The 15,620-nt window shown below is 43.9% G+C and overlaps 1 protein-coding gene across 1 annotated transcript; it reads right to left on the minus strand.

Moving 5' to 3' along the window:
• Positions 1-7,217: 7,217 nt before the first annotated feature.
• Positions 7,218-15,586, minus strand: LOC106579458 (uncharacterized). The gene is made up of 9 exons (XM_014159383.3): positions 15,510-15,586; positions 14,997-15,043; positions 13,989-14,281; positions 12,725-13,605; positions 12,470-12,629; positions 12,184-12,362; positions 11,983-12,066; positions 11,434-11,535; positions 7,218-11,326 (listed from the first exon to the last, which is right to left on the minus strand). Exons 3-9 carry the CDS (start codon positions 14,249-14,251, stop codon positions 10,182-10,184), a joined length of 2,814 nt encoding a protein of 937 aa, XP_014014858.2. The 5' UTR covers positions 14,252-14,281; positions 14,997-15,043; positions 15,510-15,586; the 3' UTR covers positions 7,218-10,181.
• Between the last annotated feature and the right edge of the window lie 34 nt (positions 15,587-15,620).

Genomic DNA, 15,620 nt, shown 5'->3' on the forward strand with positions numbered 1-15,620 from the left:
TAAAAGAAACACAATTTTTTTTTTTTAAAACGTTAACTTTCTTCAATCCACACTAATGTAAAATGTTAAAAGGGTCAAATCTAAGTATAGTGGCGCATCTATAGTGCCTTCAGAAAGTATTTACACCCATTGACTTTTTCAACACTTTGTTGTGTTACAGCCTGATTTTAAAATACATTAAATTGAGATTTTGTGTCACTGGCCTACACACAATACCCAATAATGTCAAAGTGGAATTATGTTTTTCAAAATGTTTACAAATGAACATCTGAAATGTCTCGAGTCAATATGGAGTGGCAGGTTTGACTGAGCAATCTTGGTATCAGATATATAAGGGACAGCATGGTCTGTAAAGGGTAGGCTTAATAATGACGGTTTCATTATTGCAATAATTAATCAATATTGAATAAAGATGATTGTTTGAAGAAAAGACAAAGTCTCTCTCACTTGAATAGAATATTCCACCACAGGAATCAGTGACAGTGGCTATGTGGTCCCAAATCTGGGATTAAGGGGCTCTTTTCCAAGTTTAAAATGATTAACGTTCAACATTGGCCATGCTGTCAATGAAGCATGATTTGTGCCGTGCACCAAACAACTGTTAACTCGGAGGACTGCCACGCCACCTTCCTGTTCAAGTGAGCCGAGCACAGCAATGTGAGTCCAAAAATGACTTGTATGCTGCTTCATAAATTATGTAATATGCCAGGGAGATATGTATACTGCAGCTAAGAAAGTAATACTAAGTGTATGTTGTAAGATGTTAGCCCATGTACCTCACCCTAATAATTTGGTCTATTTACCCCTCTTCATTTCACCTACTGTTCTGACTGTTCTACTGTAGCCTATAACCTGTTTTAGAGCAATGTAATCAAATCAAATCAAATTGTATTAGTGACACGCGCCGAATACAACAGGTGTATCACCTTACAGTGAAATGCTTACTTATGACCCCCTAACCAACAATGCAGTTTTAAAAAAAATACGGATAAGAATAAGAGATAAAAGTAACAAGTAATTAAAGAGCAGCAGTAAAATAACAATAGGGAGACTATATACAGGGGGTACCGATACAGAGTCAATGTGCGGGGGCACCGGTTAGTTGAGGTAGTATGTACATGTAGGTAGAGTTATTAAAGTGACTATGCATAGATGACAACAGAGAGTAGCAGTGGTGTAAGGAGGGGGGGCAATGCAAATAGTCTGGGTAGCCCTTTGACTAGATGTTCAGGAGTCTTATGGCTTGGGGGTAGAAGCTGTTTAGAAGCCTCTTGGACCTAGACTTGGTGCTCTGGTATCGCTTGCCGTGCGGTAGCAGAGAGAACAGTCTATGACTAGGGTGGCTGGAGTCTGACAATTTTTATGGCCTACCTCTGACACCTCTTGGTATTGAGGTCCTGGATGGCAGGAAGCATGGCCCCAGTGATGTACTGGGCCATTCGCACTACCCTCTGTAGTGCCTTGCGGTCGGAGGCCGAACTGTTGCCATACCAGGCAGTGATGCAACCAGTCAGGATGCTCTCGATGGTGCAGCTGTAGAACCTTTTGAGGATCTGAGGACCCATGCCAAATCTTTTCAGTCTCCTGAGGTGGAATAGGTTTTGATGTGCCCTCTACACAACTGTCTTGGTGGGCTAGGGTTTTTGGGATAATGGTGTTGATGTGAGCCATGACCAGCCTTTCAAAGCACTTCATGGCTACAGACGTGAGTGCTACGGGTCGGTAGTCATTTAGGCAGGTTACCTTAGTGTTCTTGGGCACAGGCACTATGGTGGTCTGCTTAAAACATGTTGGTATTACAGACTCGGACAGGGAGAGGTTGAAAATGTCAGTGAAGACACTTGCCAATTGGTCCGCGCATGCTCGCAGTACACATCCTGGTAATCCATCTGGCCATGCGGTCTTGTGAATGTTGACCTGTTTAAAGGTCTTACTGACATCGGCTGCGGAGAGCGTGATCACACAGTCTTCCGGAACAGCTGGTGCTCTCATGCATGTTTCAGTGTTACTTGCCTCGAAGCTAGCATAGAAGTACTTTAGCTTGTCTGGTAGGCTCGTGTCACTGGGCAGCTCTTGGCTGTGCTTCCCTTTGTAGTCTGTAATGGTTTGCATGCCCTGCCACATCTGACGAGCGTCAGAGCCGGTGTAATACGATTCGATCTAAGTCCTGTATTGATGCTTTGCCTGCTTGATGGTTTGTCGGAGGGCAAAACGGGATTTCTTATAAGCTTCCGTGTTAGAGTCCCGCTCCTTGAAAACGGCAGCTCTACCCTTTAGCTCAGTGCGATTGCTGCCTGTAATCCACGGCTTCTGGTTGGGGTATGTACGTATGGTCACTTTTGGGACGACATCATCGATGCACTTATTGATGAAGCCAATGACTGATGTAGTGTACTCTTCAATTCCATTGGAGGAATCCTGGAACATATTCCAGTCTGTGCTCAGGGGCGAAAATCTGATATCAACTTTGGAGGGGACAATTACATGAAATTTTCTCAAGAGCAATTCCTGAGGGGGACACCAAAAGTAGTGCTGTAACACATAGCCTACATTGTAATATGGTAAATGTATATTGAGGAACCAAAGAAATAAGGTGTTTGCCATACTCCTAACTACCGGTACCCAAAACTACACAACTAATCACAACAGCAATACCATTGCCTTTAACAAATCTTAGTTCAGTCACCAGTTTAAGTTGAGAGTGGGGGTATCCATGGCATTTTCCAATTATGTTCCTATTTTACAAGTAAAAAAAATTGAGAACCTTTCATAATGTTGCCAAACAAAGACTTTACCTGAGACTCCCTGTCTCTGCCAGTCTGTCCCTGCATATCTGTCCCCAACTCTGCTGTCTGTGTGCAATCTGTTGCCTGCTCTGCCTAATGACATCATTGCGAAACATTTCCATTAGAATTTCATTTCTTTCTTATGAACATTTTATCAACTAGTCTTTGAGATATTAGGCTACTAGGGTTCTTACTTTGCGTTTTGGTGTACTGAAAAATACTCTGATGTCCGTCTTTTAATTTTCTGCCATTTTTCTACCTGGCTGGCTGGCTGGCCAGCAGTAGGAGATGGGCTGGGCTTCTATCATCTTCAATCATTCTATTTGGGCTTAGATCTAAAAGGTAGCTAGCAAATGTGAAACGGATTAAAATGACAAGAGTTGACAGCTGTATGAGTTCACCATTTACACAACATATGCTGCAACCTTTTGTAATTTTAATAGTTTGTTTCATATTGGCTGGCTTCCAACAATAGCTGAATTTGCAAAGCTAGCGAGCACCAATTCAGTTTCAGTGGTGTTTGCTATACTCTTTGCTACCCGGGTTAAATAAAGGTGAAATAAAATAAATAAATAAAAGTTCACTTGCGACAATTTAGCTTTTGCAACGAGACCATTAAATATATTTAAGACAATGGTAGAAGAGAGTGTAGTTCTGTTCAGTTTGGATTTCAGTTTATCGCTAACCTTATCACAGGGACTTTGAAGCACTAACTTACATCATCTGCATGCTGATTCCATCTTTGACGACGCCACATAAATGGAATAGGTACTAGCTAGCTTAATAGTTAATATTTGCGTGCTAGCTCTGCATATTCAGCTAGTGTGTGTGCGCGATTGACTGGATGAACCTCCCGTCAGTTACGTGCATTGAGTGCCTTTCAGACAGTAGATACGACCTCTCTGTTACCTAGCAAGCTAAGGAACTGGCAGTGGATCAAACCATTGTGAGGCAAAGGGTGGGGGGGTTGCAATCTTTTGAAACTTAAAAACGCGCTATTAAGTGTCTATAATCAGCACAATTGCTTTCATTGCGTATTATTAATATTATATAAATTACATAGTTATGTTTCAGTGATATATTGGGGGGGACAAATCATATTTTTCCCAGGATGGGGGGGTCGTGTCCCCCCCGGGATTTCCGCCCAAGTCTGTGCTAGCAAAACAGTCCTGTAGCTTAGCATCTGCTTCATCTGACCACTTTTTTTTATTGATCTAGTCACTGGTGCTCCCTGCTTTCATTTTAGCTTGTTAGCAGGAATCAGGAGGATAGAATTATGGTCAGATTTGCCGAATGGTGGGCGAGGGAGACCTTTGTATGCGTCTCTGTGTGTGGAGTATAGGTGGTCCAGAGTTCTTTTTCCTCTGGTTACACATTTAACATGCTGATAGAAATTTTGTAAAACAGATTTAAGTTTCCATGCATTAAAGTCCCTGGCTACTAGGAGCACCGCCTCTGGGTGAGCGTTTTCTTGTTTGCTTATGGCGGAATATAACTCCTTCAATGCTGTCTTAGTGCCAGCCTCTGACTGTGGTGGTATGTAAACAGCTACGAAGAATACAGATGAAAACTCTCTCGGTAGGTAGTGTGGTCTACAGCTTATCATGAGCAATAGCTCGAGACTTCCTTAGATATCGTGCACCAGCTGTTATTTACAAAAATACATAGTCCACCGCCCCTTGTCTTACCAGACGCTCTGTTCTATCCTGTTCTAATCATTGAATATTGTAAGCGCTTTCATTGTCTGCTAATATGCCCCCTTTATTTATCCTATGGTTCTAACTTGGGGTACAGGGAGAGCACTGTAAGAACGGCGCATGTTCTGAATTCTGTTGCTGTACATTTCAAAAGTACTAAACAAATAGTTATATTGACTAACGCTACATCCGTCCTAGCACTCTCATTGTCTTAATCAAAATGACGGATTGCCTCTTACCTGCTTGTCGTCACCTTATGCCATAGTTTGTAAATCTCAATTGTCATTAGAAACCACATTTGTTTAAGCAAGTCAGCCCTTTCAGCTATGTTTTTTTAAAAGGCAGTAAATGAGGCTGAATGAACTGTTTCGCTGCCAGACAAGGCTCCGCTGATAGCCAGGTGTAGCAGTGGTAAGGTGTTGAGATAGCTGTTGGGACAGCTTTATGTAGGCCCTAACAGTTTGTGGGCACGGTTTGTCACCGTTATAGTGCAATTAATGTATTGTTTAGTGTTGTGTAGTGTAGTGGCTTTGCTGGAATGCATTCCACTTCATTTTCCATTTTTTTTTTGTCTTACTAAGATTTACATGCTAAAATCGCCTCTGGTCCTTCCTAACTCAGTTGCCGGAAAGGAAGGAAACTGCTCAAGGATTTATTTCACCATGAGGCCAATGGTGACTTTAAAACAGTTACATAGTTTAATGGCTGTGATAGGAGAAAACTGAGGATGGATCAACAACATTGTAGTTACTACACAATACTAACCTAAATGACAGAGTGAAAAGAAGGAAGCCTCTACAGAATAAAAATATTTCTAAACATGCATCCTATTTGGAATAAGGCACGAAAGTAAAACTGCAAAGAAATGAACATTATGTCCAGAATACAAAGCATTATGTTTGGGGCAAATTCAACACATCATTTTCAAGGATGGTGGTGGCTGCATTATGTTATGGGTATGCTTGTCATCGGCAAGGACTAAGGAGTAAAAAAAATTACGGAATAGAGTTAAGCCCAGGCAAAATCCTACAGGAAAACCTGGTTCAGTCTGCTTTCCAACAGAGACAAATTCACCTTTCAGCAGGAAAATAACCTGAAACACAAGCCAAAATATAAACTCAGCAAAAAAAAGAAACGTCCTCTCACTGTCAACTGCGTTTATTTTCAGCAAACTAAACATGTAAATATTTGTATGAACATAACAATATACAACAACTGAGACATAAACTGAACAAGTTCCACAGACATGTGACTAACAGAAATTGAATAATGTGTCCCTGAACAAAGGGGGGGTCAAAATCAAAAGTAACATTCAGTATCTGGTGTGGCCATCAGCTGCATTAAGTACTGCAGTGCATCTCCTCCTCATGGACTGCACCAGATTTGCCAGTTCTTGCTGTGAGATGTTACCCCACTCTTCCACCAAGGCACCTATAAGTTCCCGGACATTTCTGGGGGGAATGGCCCAAGCCCTCACCCTCCGATCCAACAGGTCCCAGACGTGCTCAATGGGATTGAGATCCGGGCTCTTCGCTGGCAATGGCAGAACACTGACATTCCTGTCTTGCAGGAAATCACGCACAGAACGAGCAGTATGGCTGGTGGGATTGTCATGCTGGAGGGTCATGTCAGGCTGAGCCTGCAGGAAGGGTACCACATGAGGGAGGAGTATGTCTTCCCTGTAACGTACAGCGTTGAGATTGCCTGCAATGACAACAAGCTCAGTCCGATGATTCTGTGACACACCACCCCTGACCATGACAGACCCTCCACCTCCAAATCGATCCTGCTCCAGAGTACAGGCCTCGGTGTAACGCTCATTCCTTCGACGATAATCGCGAATCCGACCATCACCCCTGGTGAGACAAAACCACGACTCGTCAGAGAAGATAACTTTTTGCCAGTCCTGTCTGGTCCAGCGATGGTGGGTTTGTGCCCATAGGCGACGTTGTTGCCGGTGATGTCTGGTGAGGACCTGCCTTACAACAGGCCTACAAGCCCTCATTCCAGCCTCTCTCAGCCTATTGCGGACAGTCTGAGCACTGATGGAGGGATTGTGCATTCCTGGTGTAACTCGGGCAGTTGTTGTTGCCATCCTGTACCTGTCCCGCAGGTGTGATGTCTGGATGTACCGATCCTGTGCAGGAGTTGTTACACGTGGTCTGCCACTGCAAGGACGATCAGCTGTCTGTCCTGTCTCCCTGTAGCGCTGTCTTAGGCGTCTCACAGTACAGGCATTGCAATTTATTGCCCTGGCCACATTTGCAGTCCTCATGCCTCCTTGCAGCATGCCTAAGTCACGTTCACGCAGATGAGCAGGGACCCCCGGGCATCTTTATTTTGGTGTTTTTCAGAGTCAGTAGAAAGGCCTCTTTAGTGTCCTAAGTTTTCATAACTGTGACCTTAATTGCCTACCGTCTGTAAGCTGTTAGTGTCTTAATGACCGTTCCAGAGGTGAATGTTCATTAATTGTTTATGGTTCATTGTACAAGCATGGGAAACAGTGTTTAAACCCTTTACAATGAAGATCTGTGAAGTTATTTGGATTTTTACGAATTTTACGAATTATCTTTGAAAGACAGGGTCCTGAAAAAGGGACGTTTCTTTTTTTGCTGAGTTTACAGTGGAGTTGCTTACCAAGACGATATCGAATGTTCCTGAGTGGCCTAGTTACAGTTTTCACTTAAATCGGCTTGTAAGTCTATGACATTGCTAGCAATGATCAACAACCAACTTGTCAGAGCTTGAAGAATCTTTTTAATAATAATGAGCAAATATTGTACAATTCAAGTGTGCAAAGCTCTTAGACTGTTGGATTCAACATTTTGAACATTGAGATATTAAATAAATGATAGGAAAGAAGCATAGAATCAAAGGAGAAAGAGGCTGGGCCTCTGTAGAAAGACAGATAGCTGTGAAATGTGTTGGAATGGGTTTGGGGAAGGGAGTAGAGCAACTGTTGAGATAGGGGAGACAGATGGACATCTGTGGTCTAGGGGAAGGAATGGTTGAAGTCAGGAGGTGAGGTCAGTTCCCCTTAAGGGAGTAATCAGGGTTTAGTATCTGGTTACCTTCTTCCTGTTGAGCATAAGATGTAATGATTGGAGAGAAGGGGGAGTGTCTTAAGTGGGATATAAATATCTGGATGGGACAAATGTTGGGTTGTCTGAATACAGCTGTACAGAACTTTTGGGAAGAATTAAACTTGGTTAAAGCTTCTCTAGTGTGCGTGGGTTATTTACTCCGAAAAACATGTATTGACTCAGGGGTTGTAATACTTATATAATCAAGTTATATACAGTTGAAGTCGGAAGTTTACATACACCTTAGCCAAATACATTTAAACTCAGTTTTTCACAATTCCTGACATTTAATCAGTAAAAATTCCCTGTCTTAGGTCAGTTAGGATCACCACTTTATTTTACGAATGTGAAATGTCAGAATAATAGTAGAGAGAATGATTTATTTCAGCTTTTATTTATTTCATGACATTCCCAGTGGGTCAGAAGTTTACATACACTCAATTAGTATTTGGTAGCATTGCCTTTAAATTGTTTAACTTGGGTCAAATGTTTCTGGTAGCTTTCCACAAGCTTCCCACAATAAGTTGGGTGAATTTTGGCCCATTCCTCCTGACAGAGCTGGTGTAACTGAGTCAGGTTTGTAGGCCTCCTTGCTCGCACACGCTTTTTCAGTTCTGCCCACAAATTTGATATAGGGTTGAGATCAGGGCTTTGTGATGGCCACTCCAATACCTTGACTTTGTTCTCCTTAAGCCATTTTGCCACAACTTTGGAAGTATGCTTGGGGTCATTGTCCATTTGGAAGACTCATTTGCGACCAAGCTTTAACTTCCTGCCTGATGTCTTGAGATGTTGCTTCAATATATCCACATAATTATCCTACCTCATGATGCCATCTATTTTGTGAAGTGCACCAGTCCCTCCTGCAGCAAAGCACCCCCACAACATGATGCTGCCACCCCCGTGCTTCACGGTGGGGATGGTGTTCTTGGGCTTGCAAGCTTCTATGGTCATTATGGCCAAACAGTTCTATTTTTTTTCATCAGACCAGAGGACATTTCCCCAAAAAGTATGTTCTTTGTACCCATGTGCAGTTGCAAACCGTAGTCTGGCTTTTTTGGGGCGGTTTTGGAGCAGTGGATTCTTCCTTGCTGAGCGTTCTTTCAGGTTATGTCGATATAGGACTCGTTTTACTGTGGATATAGATACTTTTGTACACGTTTCCTCCAGCATCTTCACAAGGATCCTTTACTGTTGTTCCGACGTCAATTTTACTTTGGTGCGATTTTCGCACCCAAGTACGTTCATCTCTAGGAGACAGAATGCGTCTCCTTCCTGAGCGGTGTGACGGCTGCTAGGTCCCATGGTGTGTATACTTGCGTACTATTGTTTGTACAGATGAACATGGTACCTTCAGGCGTTTGGAAATTGCTTCCAAGGATGAACTAGACTTGTGGAGGTCTACAATTTCTCTTCTGAGGTCTTTTGATTTTCCCATGATGTCAAGCAAAGAGGCACTGAGTTTGAAGGTAGGCCTTGAAATACATCCACAGGTACACCTCCAATTGACTCAAATGATGTCAATTAGCCTATCAGAAGCTTCTAAAGCCATGACATAATTTTAAGGAATTTCCCACGCTGTTTAAAGGCACAGTCAACTTAGTGTATGTAAACTTCTGACCCACTGGAATTGTGATGCAGGGAATTATAAGTGATGCAGTGAATTATAATATCTGTAAACAATTGTTGGAAAGTAGATGTCCTAACCGACTTGCCAAAACTATAGTTTGTTAACAAGACATTTGTGGAATGGTTGAAAAATGACTCCAACCTAAGTGTAGGTAAACTTCCGACTTCAACTGTAAGTGTTTGAATTTTTCAAATTTGTATTATTTTTTTTTTACTCATCTTTGAATTTTCCTTCCAATTTGACATTACAGAGTATGTTGTGTAGATCATTGACACAACATTACAATTAAATCCATTTTAATCCCACTTTGTAACACCAATTTTTGGGGGGAAAATTAAGGTGTGTGAATACTTTCTGAAGGCACTGTATAATGATAATGTACTTTTGTGGAAAGGATGAGAAAGCACAGAGATTTCAGAGATGTATTCCTCCCAAAAAAGAATAGAGCTGTTGAATTAAAAACCTTGACTTTTCATAAATATCCATCCATCTCAATACTACCTCTAGATTCCATAAGACATTAAGCCCCATGTTACTGAGGTTTAAAACCAGAACGTTGAACAGAAAACGATTCAAGATATGTAGAGAAATGCAAAGCCAGGAGTTGGTGAGCCTGGCTGTTCTGTGGGTAGGTCCTCAGTGATTATCTCTAGTAATAAACATTTACAACATACAATAAAATAAATGTTTAGATCTGAATGAGTTCATTTCATTAAAAGATGGAGTGAATTACAAAAATGTATGCACTCACTACTGTAAGTCGCTCTGGATAAGAGCATCTGCTACATTACTAAAATGTAAATGTAATTACATATATGACATATCAACATCCACACTATTCACAGTTCTATATCTGACACTACAGCTGATTCATATTGGATCATGTAGGTCCCATTGATCCATTCAAAAAGGGTGGATCAACTCCAAGCCTGAGAGAGTAATGTTAGGGTCTGGGTTAGGGGGTCAGAGGTGGTTGAGTCAGGGGTCAGGGCAGGTCATTGTCCAAAGTTCTAATGATGATGATCTGCTCCATGTCTTCGACAGGGTAGGCTGGATCACAGTGGGAGAGTGGGGAAGAGAAGGAGGAGGAAGATGTACGCAGCTGTTCCACTAGAACACTGAGAGGGTTTGGGCTCAAGTTAGGGGTCGTTGGTTCAGGGTTGTCTGGCCCCTCGGGGTCATGGTTGTCTGGCTCTTCGAGTTCAGGGTGGTCTGGCCCCTCGGGGTCAAGGTTGTCTGGCTCCTCGAGGTCATGGTTGTCTGGCTCCTCGAGGTCATGGTTATCTGGCTCCTCGAGGTCAGGGTTGTCTGGCTCCTCGAGGTCATGGTTATCTGGCTCCTCGAGGTCATGGTTATCTGGCTCCTCGAGGTCATGGTTATATGGCTCCTCGAGGTCATGGTTATCTGGCTCCTCGAGGTCAGGGTTATATGGCTCCTCGAGGTCATGGTTATCTGGATCCTCGAGGTCATGGTTATCTGGCTCCTCGAGGTCATGGTTATCTGGCTCCTCGAGGTCATGGTTATCTGGCTCCTCGAGGTCATGGTTATCTGGCTCCTCGAGGTCATGGTTATCTGGCTCCTCGAGGTCATGGTTATCTGGCTCCTCGAGGTCATGGTTATCTGGCTCCTCGAGGTCATGGTTGTCTGGCTCCTCGAGGTCATGGTTGTCTGGCTTCTCGAGGTCATGGTTGTCTGGCACCTCGAGGTCATGGTTGTCTGGCACCTCGAGGTCATGGTTATCTGGCTCCTCGGGGTCAGGGTTGTCTGGCTCCTCGAGGTCAGGGTTGTCTGGCTCCTCGAGGTCATGGTTGTCTGGCTTCTCGAGGTCATGGTTGTCTGGCTCCTCGAGGTCATGGTTGTCTGGCTCCTCGAGGTCATGGTTGTCTGGCTCCTCGAGGTCATGGTTGTCTGGCTCCTCGGGGTCAGGGTTGTCTGGCTCCTCGGGGTCAGGGTTGTCTGGCTCCTCGGGGTCAGGGTTGTCTGGCTCCTCGGGGTCAGGGTTGTCTGGCTCCTCGGGGTCAGGGTTGTCTGGCTCCTCGTGAATGGGGCTGGGCGCATCGCGGGAGATTAGCCCCTGGTGGTCGATAGGAATGTTGTGGAGGAGAGCCCCTTCTGGAAACGCCAATGGAACTGGAGAACACACACACAGGTTAACATAGATGGCCAAAAGGATAAGTTGCACACACACACACACACACACACACACACACACACACACACACACACACACACCTCACCTAAGTGTTGTCTCTCTTGGTGTTTCTTCAGGCTGCTCAGGCCAGCGTAGGTGTTTCCACACAGCTCACATGTCACACGCTGCTTAACAGCTGGGTCTCCACCTACACACACGACGCACAGCACACACACACACACAAATCTTTCCCCATTCTCTACAACTAGGGCCAGGAGTCTTTCCTGGTCAAGTCACATGGTCGGGAAAAACTCAGAGCAACATCTATAATCTCCATATCAACTCCTTTATCAGTCTATCCATCGCTTCCATCTTCTACCTTCTTCCCGCTACACTTCTATATGGTCCCTTCTTCTCCATCCTCTATTCTTTACCTACATCTCTCTCTCTCCTCTTCCAAGTGACTCTCTCCATCTTGTGTTTACTCTCCACTCCAGGACAGGTGCCCTTCTAGAACACAGTAGATCTACACAACTAACAGACAGTGATTTGTTTGACATCTGGACACTCGGTGCTTGTCATCTTTTCCCTTGGATAGATTTATGTAGTCAAAGTGGTTGGTTCTCACGTGTGTGTGTGTGTTTGGTAGACTCACTGTTGTGGATGCGGGAGTGTTTGTTGAGTTCTCGTTTGGTAATGAAGGCCTTCTGACACACCAGACACTCGTGTGGAGCTTCACCTGGAAAACACACAGAAATGCGGACACACACGTCAGAGAATACAGGGACCCATGCTCACACACACACCATCAAGACAAATTTAACTGGTAATGTTTCTCTTTGCTTCAGTGTGTTACCTGTGTGTTTGCGTTTGTGTGTGATGAGAGAGGAAGAGACGGAGAAGGCCATCCCGCAATCGTCACATTGGTAAGGTTTCTCTCCTGTGTGGATCCTCATGTGATAGGTCAGAGTGCTGGCCTGGGCAAAACCCTTCCCACACTGTTCACAAATATAAGGCTTCTCTCCACTGTGCTTCCTATATGGACACACACATGGACACACACACACAGGTAGATAGATACACACAAATAGGTCTTCTCTCCACACACGCACATGCACACACACTCAGACACACAGTCCTACCTGCAGTGTATCTTGTAGTTAGATGAGGTAGCGAACTGCAGCCCACATTGTTCACAGGTGTAAGGTTTCTCTTCTCCGTGGTACATTCGACAATGAGCCACCAACTGACACTTCTGGGCAAAACCCTTGTCACACTGAGAACATGCAAACGGCTTCTCTCCTAGAAAGGCAGAGAGACAGTTAGGGTGTCTCACACCTGTATGTGTATGCGGAGGAGTGTGTGTGTGTGTGTGTATGTGTGTGTGTGTCTCTTACCTGTGTGTATGCGAAGGTGAGTCTTGAGCTGGTTTCCCTGTGTGAAGGCTCGGGAACAGAAGAGACACTGGAAAGGTTTCACTCCTTTATGGATCCTCATGTGTCTCCTCAGACTACTGATCTCAGAGAACTCTTTGTTACACTCAGCACACACTGGCTTCTCTTTCACCTGTTGGTTCTTCAACACAGCTTTCCCCTCATCCCCCTCTCCATCGCTCGATCTGTTCTCCTTCAGTTTCCCTCTTCCTCTCCCTCTCTTCACTCCTCTCCTCTCTCCACTGCTCCTCCTTTGCCTCTTGACAGGTTTCAATGATGAAGGGCTGAGGTCTGTCTCATTCTCCTCAACGATCTGAAGGCCTGACTCCTTCAACGACAGATCCCTCCTCATTCCTCCTCCCCTCCCCCTCCCCCTTCCTCTCCCTCTCCCCCTGCCCCTCTGAGGCTGGGGGACTGTTGCGTCATCTTGGGTGTCGTCATGGCTAGGTGATGTTGGGTTGCTAGGCAAGGTTTGGTTTCCAGTTGAGGTCTGGTTGCGAGGTGTGGCCTTGGGCTTTCTTCCCTTTCTTTTCCTCGATCCTCTTCGGGGGGATGTTGGGGGGCTTGGGGAGGGAGGGGTGTACTCTGGATCTCCCCGCTCTTCTTCCTCCCCCTTCTCTCCTTCCCTCTCCTCCTCCCTCTCTACCGAGCCCCCTCCAGAAACGCAGGACAAGGGCTTGAACTCCTCTGGGGTGGGGGGTGAGGGTAAGCAATGGGGGGAGGGGGTAGGTGAGGCTGACTCTATCCTCATCTCCCGTTGGCTATCAGACTTGTCTTTCAGGTGACGCTCCGCCTCCCTCATCCCCAGGAACACTGCCGCTCCCAGCACGGCCTCCGACCCCTCACTGTTATCATGGCAACCACAAATAAACAAGAGATCAATAACAAAAACAGATAAACAACAGATTAACAACAATATCGTATCCTACATAGCACAGGAGTTTGGTGGCACCTTCATTTGGGAGGACGGGCTCATAGTAATGGCTGGAATGGAATAAAAGGAATGGTAATCGAACTCAAACACATGCTTTCCATGTGTTTGATACCATTCCATTCACTCCATTCCTGCCCTCAGCAGCCTCCTGTGATACACAGTTATTGTGATGGTATGATGGTGGTGTAGTCGTATTATACATAGGGGCGCTTACACACCTTTTGATTTGATGAATAGTATTGCCACACCTATTGCTAAATTAGCTTCTACACATCAGTGTAGTGATGTACCTACCTGTCAGTGTGTAGTTCTCCAGAATAGATGTATTTCAGCAGGGTGTACAGGGCCTGCTCACTGACAAACTCCGGGTTAAGGGTTGTGACCAGGTGACCTCTGTCAGGCAGTGCGGAGAAGAACCCGCTGAACGCCGCCAGCACATTACGGTGCGCTCGGAACAGCGTGTCGCCCACGACGACCGTGATGTCACACAGAACGTTGCTTTCCCGCTGCCAACGCAGCTGCTCCAACAGGTGCTCGCTGTGGGCCAGCTGTGACATTACTGCTTCCAGGTTCACGCTGGGGTCAAACTGCAGGGAGGGGAATTAATTTCAATCGGATTGTTTTTTAACTAACAGTGCAATACCTTTACTAAAAGGTCTTTATGTCAGAGGAGATAGTGTGCATGAAAGGTTGTTGCTGTTTATATCTGAGAAATCTACTAACCGTGCAGGCTAGGACAGGGCCAACCTCAGACTGACAGTATTTAAAGGGAAAATCTACATCCATTTCTGGACGTATAAATGAATTATATATCCTCATTGATTCTTGAAGAATATAACTTAGAAATGAATGATCTGTACTCATTGATTCTTGAAGAATAGAACTTAGAAATGAATGATCTGTACTCATTGATTCTTGAAGAATAGAACTTACAAATGCCTCATGAGCTTAGTTCAACTGTCACACTTCATCAGGACCCAAAATATAAGCTTGTTTAACTCCAATGTTTGTAAACAATGTAAATATAAACAAACGCTGAAGCGCTTCAAAACATGGTTAAAACTATACATTTGATATCATGGATGGTCAGTCCTTGTATCCATATTCCTATGAATTTGAGAGTGGTTACATTTCTCCAGGTCCAGCCCTCATCTTTTAACCAAAACATTCTTAATGTTTAAACAGTCAATCTTTTCTCTCCCAAAATAATAATAGCTTATCCATCTACCATTCTAGTTATTTACTTCTCTCTCCCCCAGCAAGATACACATAACACAATTACATAAATACACATGTACTCACCCTTTATAATAATGTTATTGTTTGGTTGAAAGTGTGTATCAGGTGTTCTGTTGGGATAAAAATAAGTGATTTAAATGAATACACAATTACAACCGCAACACTCATCTCATCGAACAGTTTAGCCAACATTATGAAAATAAAAGTTCCTCAGTTCCATGGCTAACTGCGAAAATCAGCTACGTTCTGTTCAACCATTACTGATATATCAATTTAATTGTGAATCATTCTGATGCTATAATTATAATTGTACATTAAGATAAACGTTTATGAAGCTTGAAACCATTTCATTTCTCTTATGTTTTGATTTCGCGGTTTAAGTTACTGTTAATAACAAAGCGCTCTTATTTCGAAATGCGACGAGGAGCGCGGTAAACTAGCGAAGTTAGTCCATTTTAAAATGACGGGGCATTCAGGAGGGTAACCACGTGGACAAATGTAACATTAAAAACATTATACCTATGAAGTGTAGAAATAGAGCATATAGAGGGATTTAAATGTGTAAAATTAAAATACCGTATTTTATAATCCCTTTAACGAAGTAGCCATTTTCAGATGACGTCAGACCACGAAGTCCGCTGCTCAAGTCTCGCGTTGTTCGAAAATGTACATTAAAACGTTTATATG

Source organism: Salmo salar, chromosome 19, assembly GCF_965601325.2.
Source record: "Salmo salar chromosome 19, fSalSal1, whole genome shotgun sequence".
Taxonomy (NCBI): Eukaryota; Metazoa; Chordata; class Actinopteri; order Salmoniformes; family Salmonidae; genus Salmo; species Salmo salar.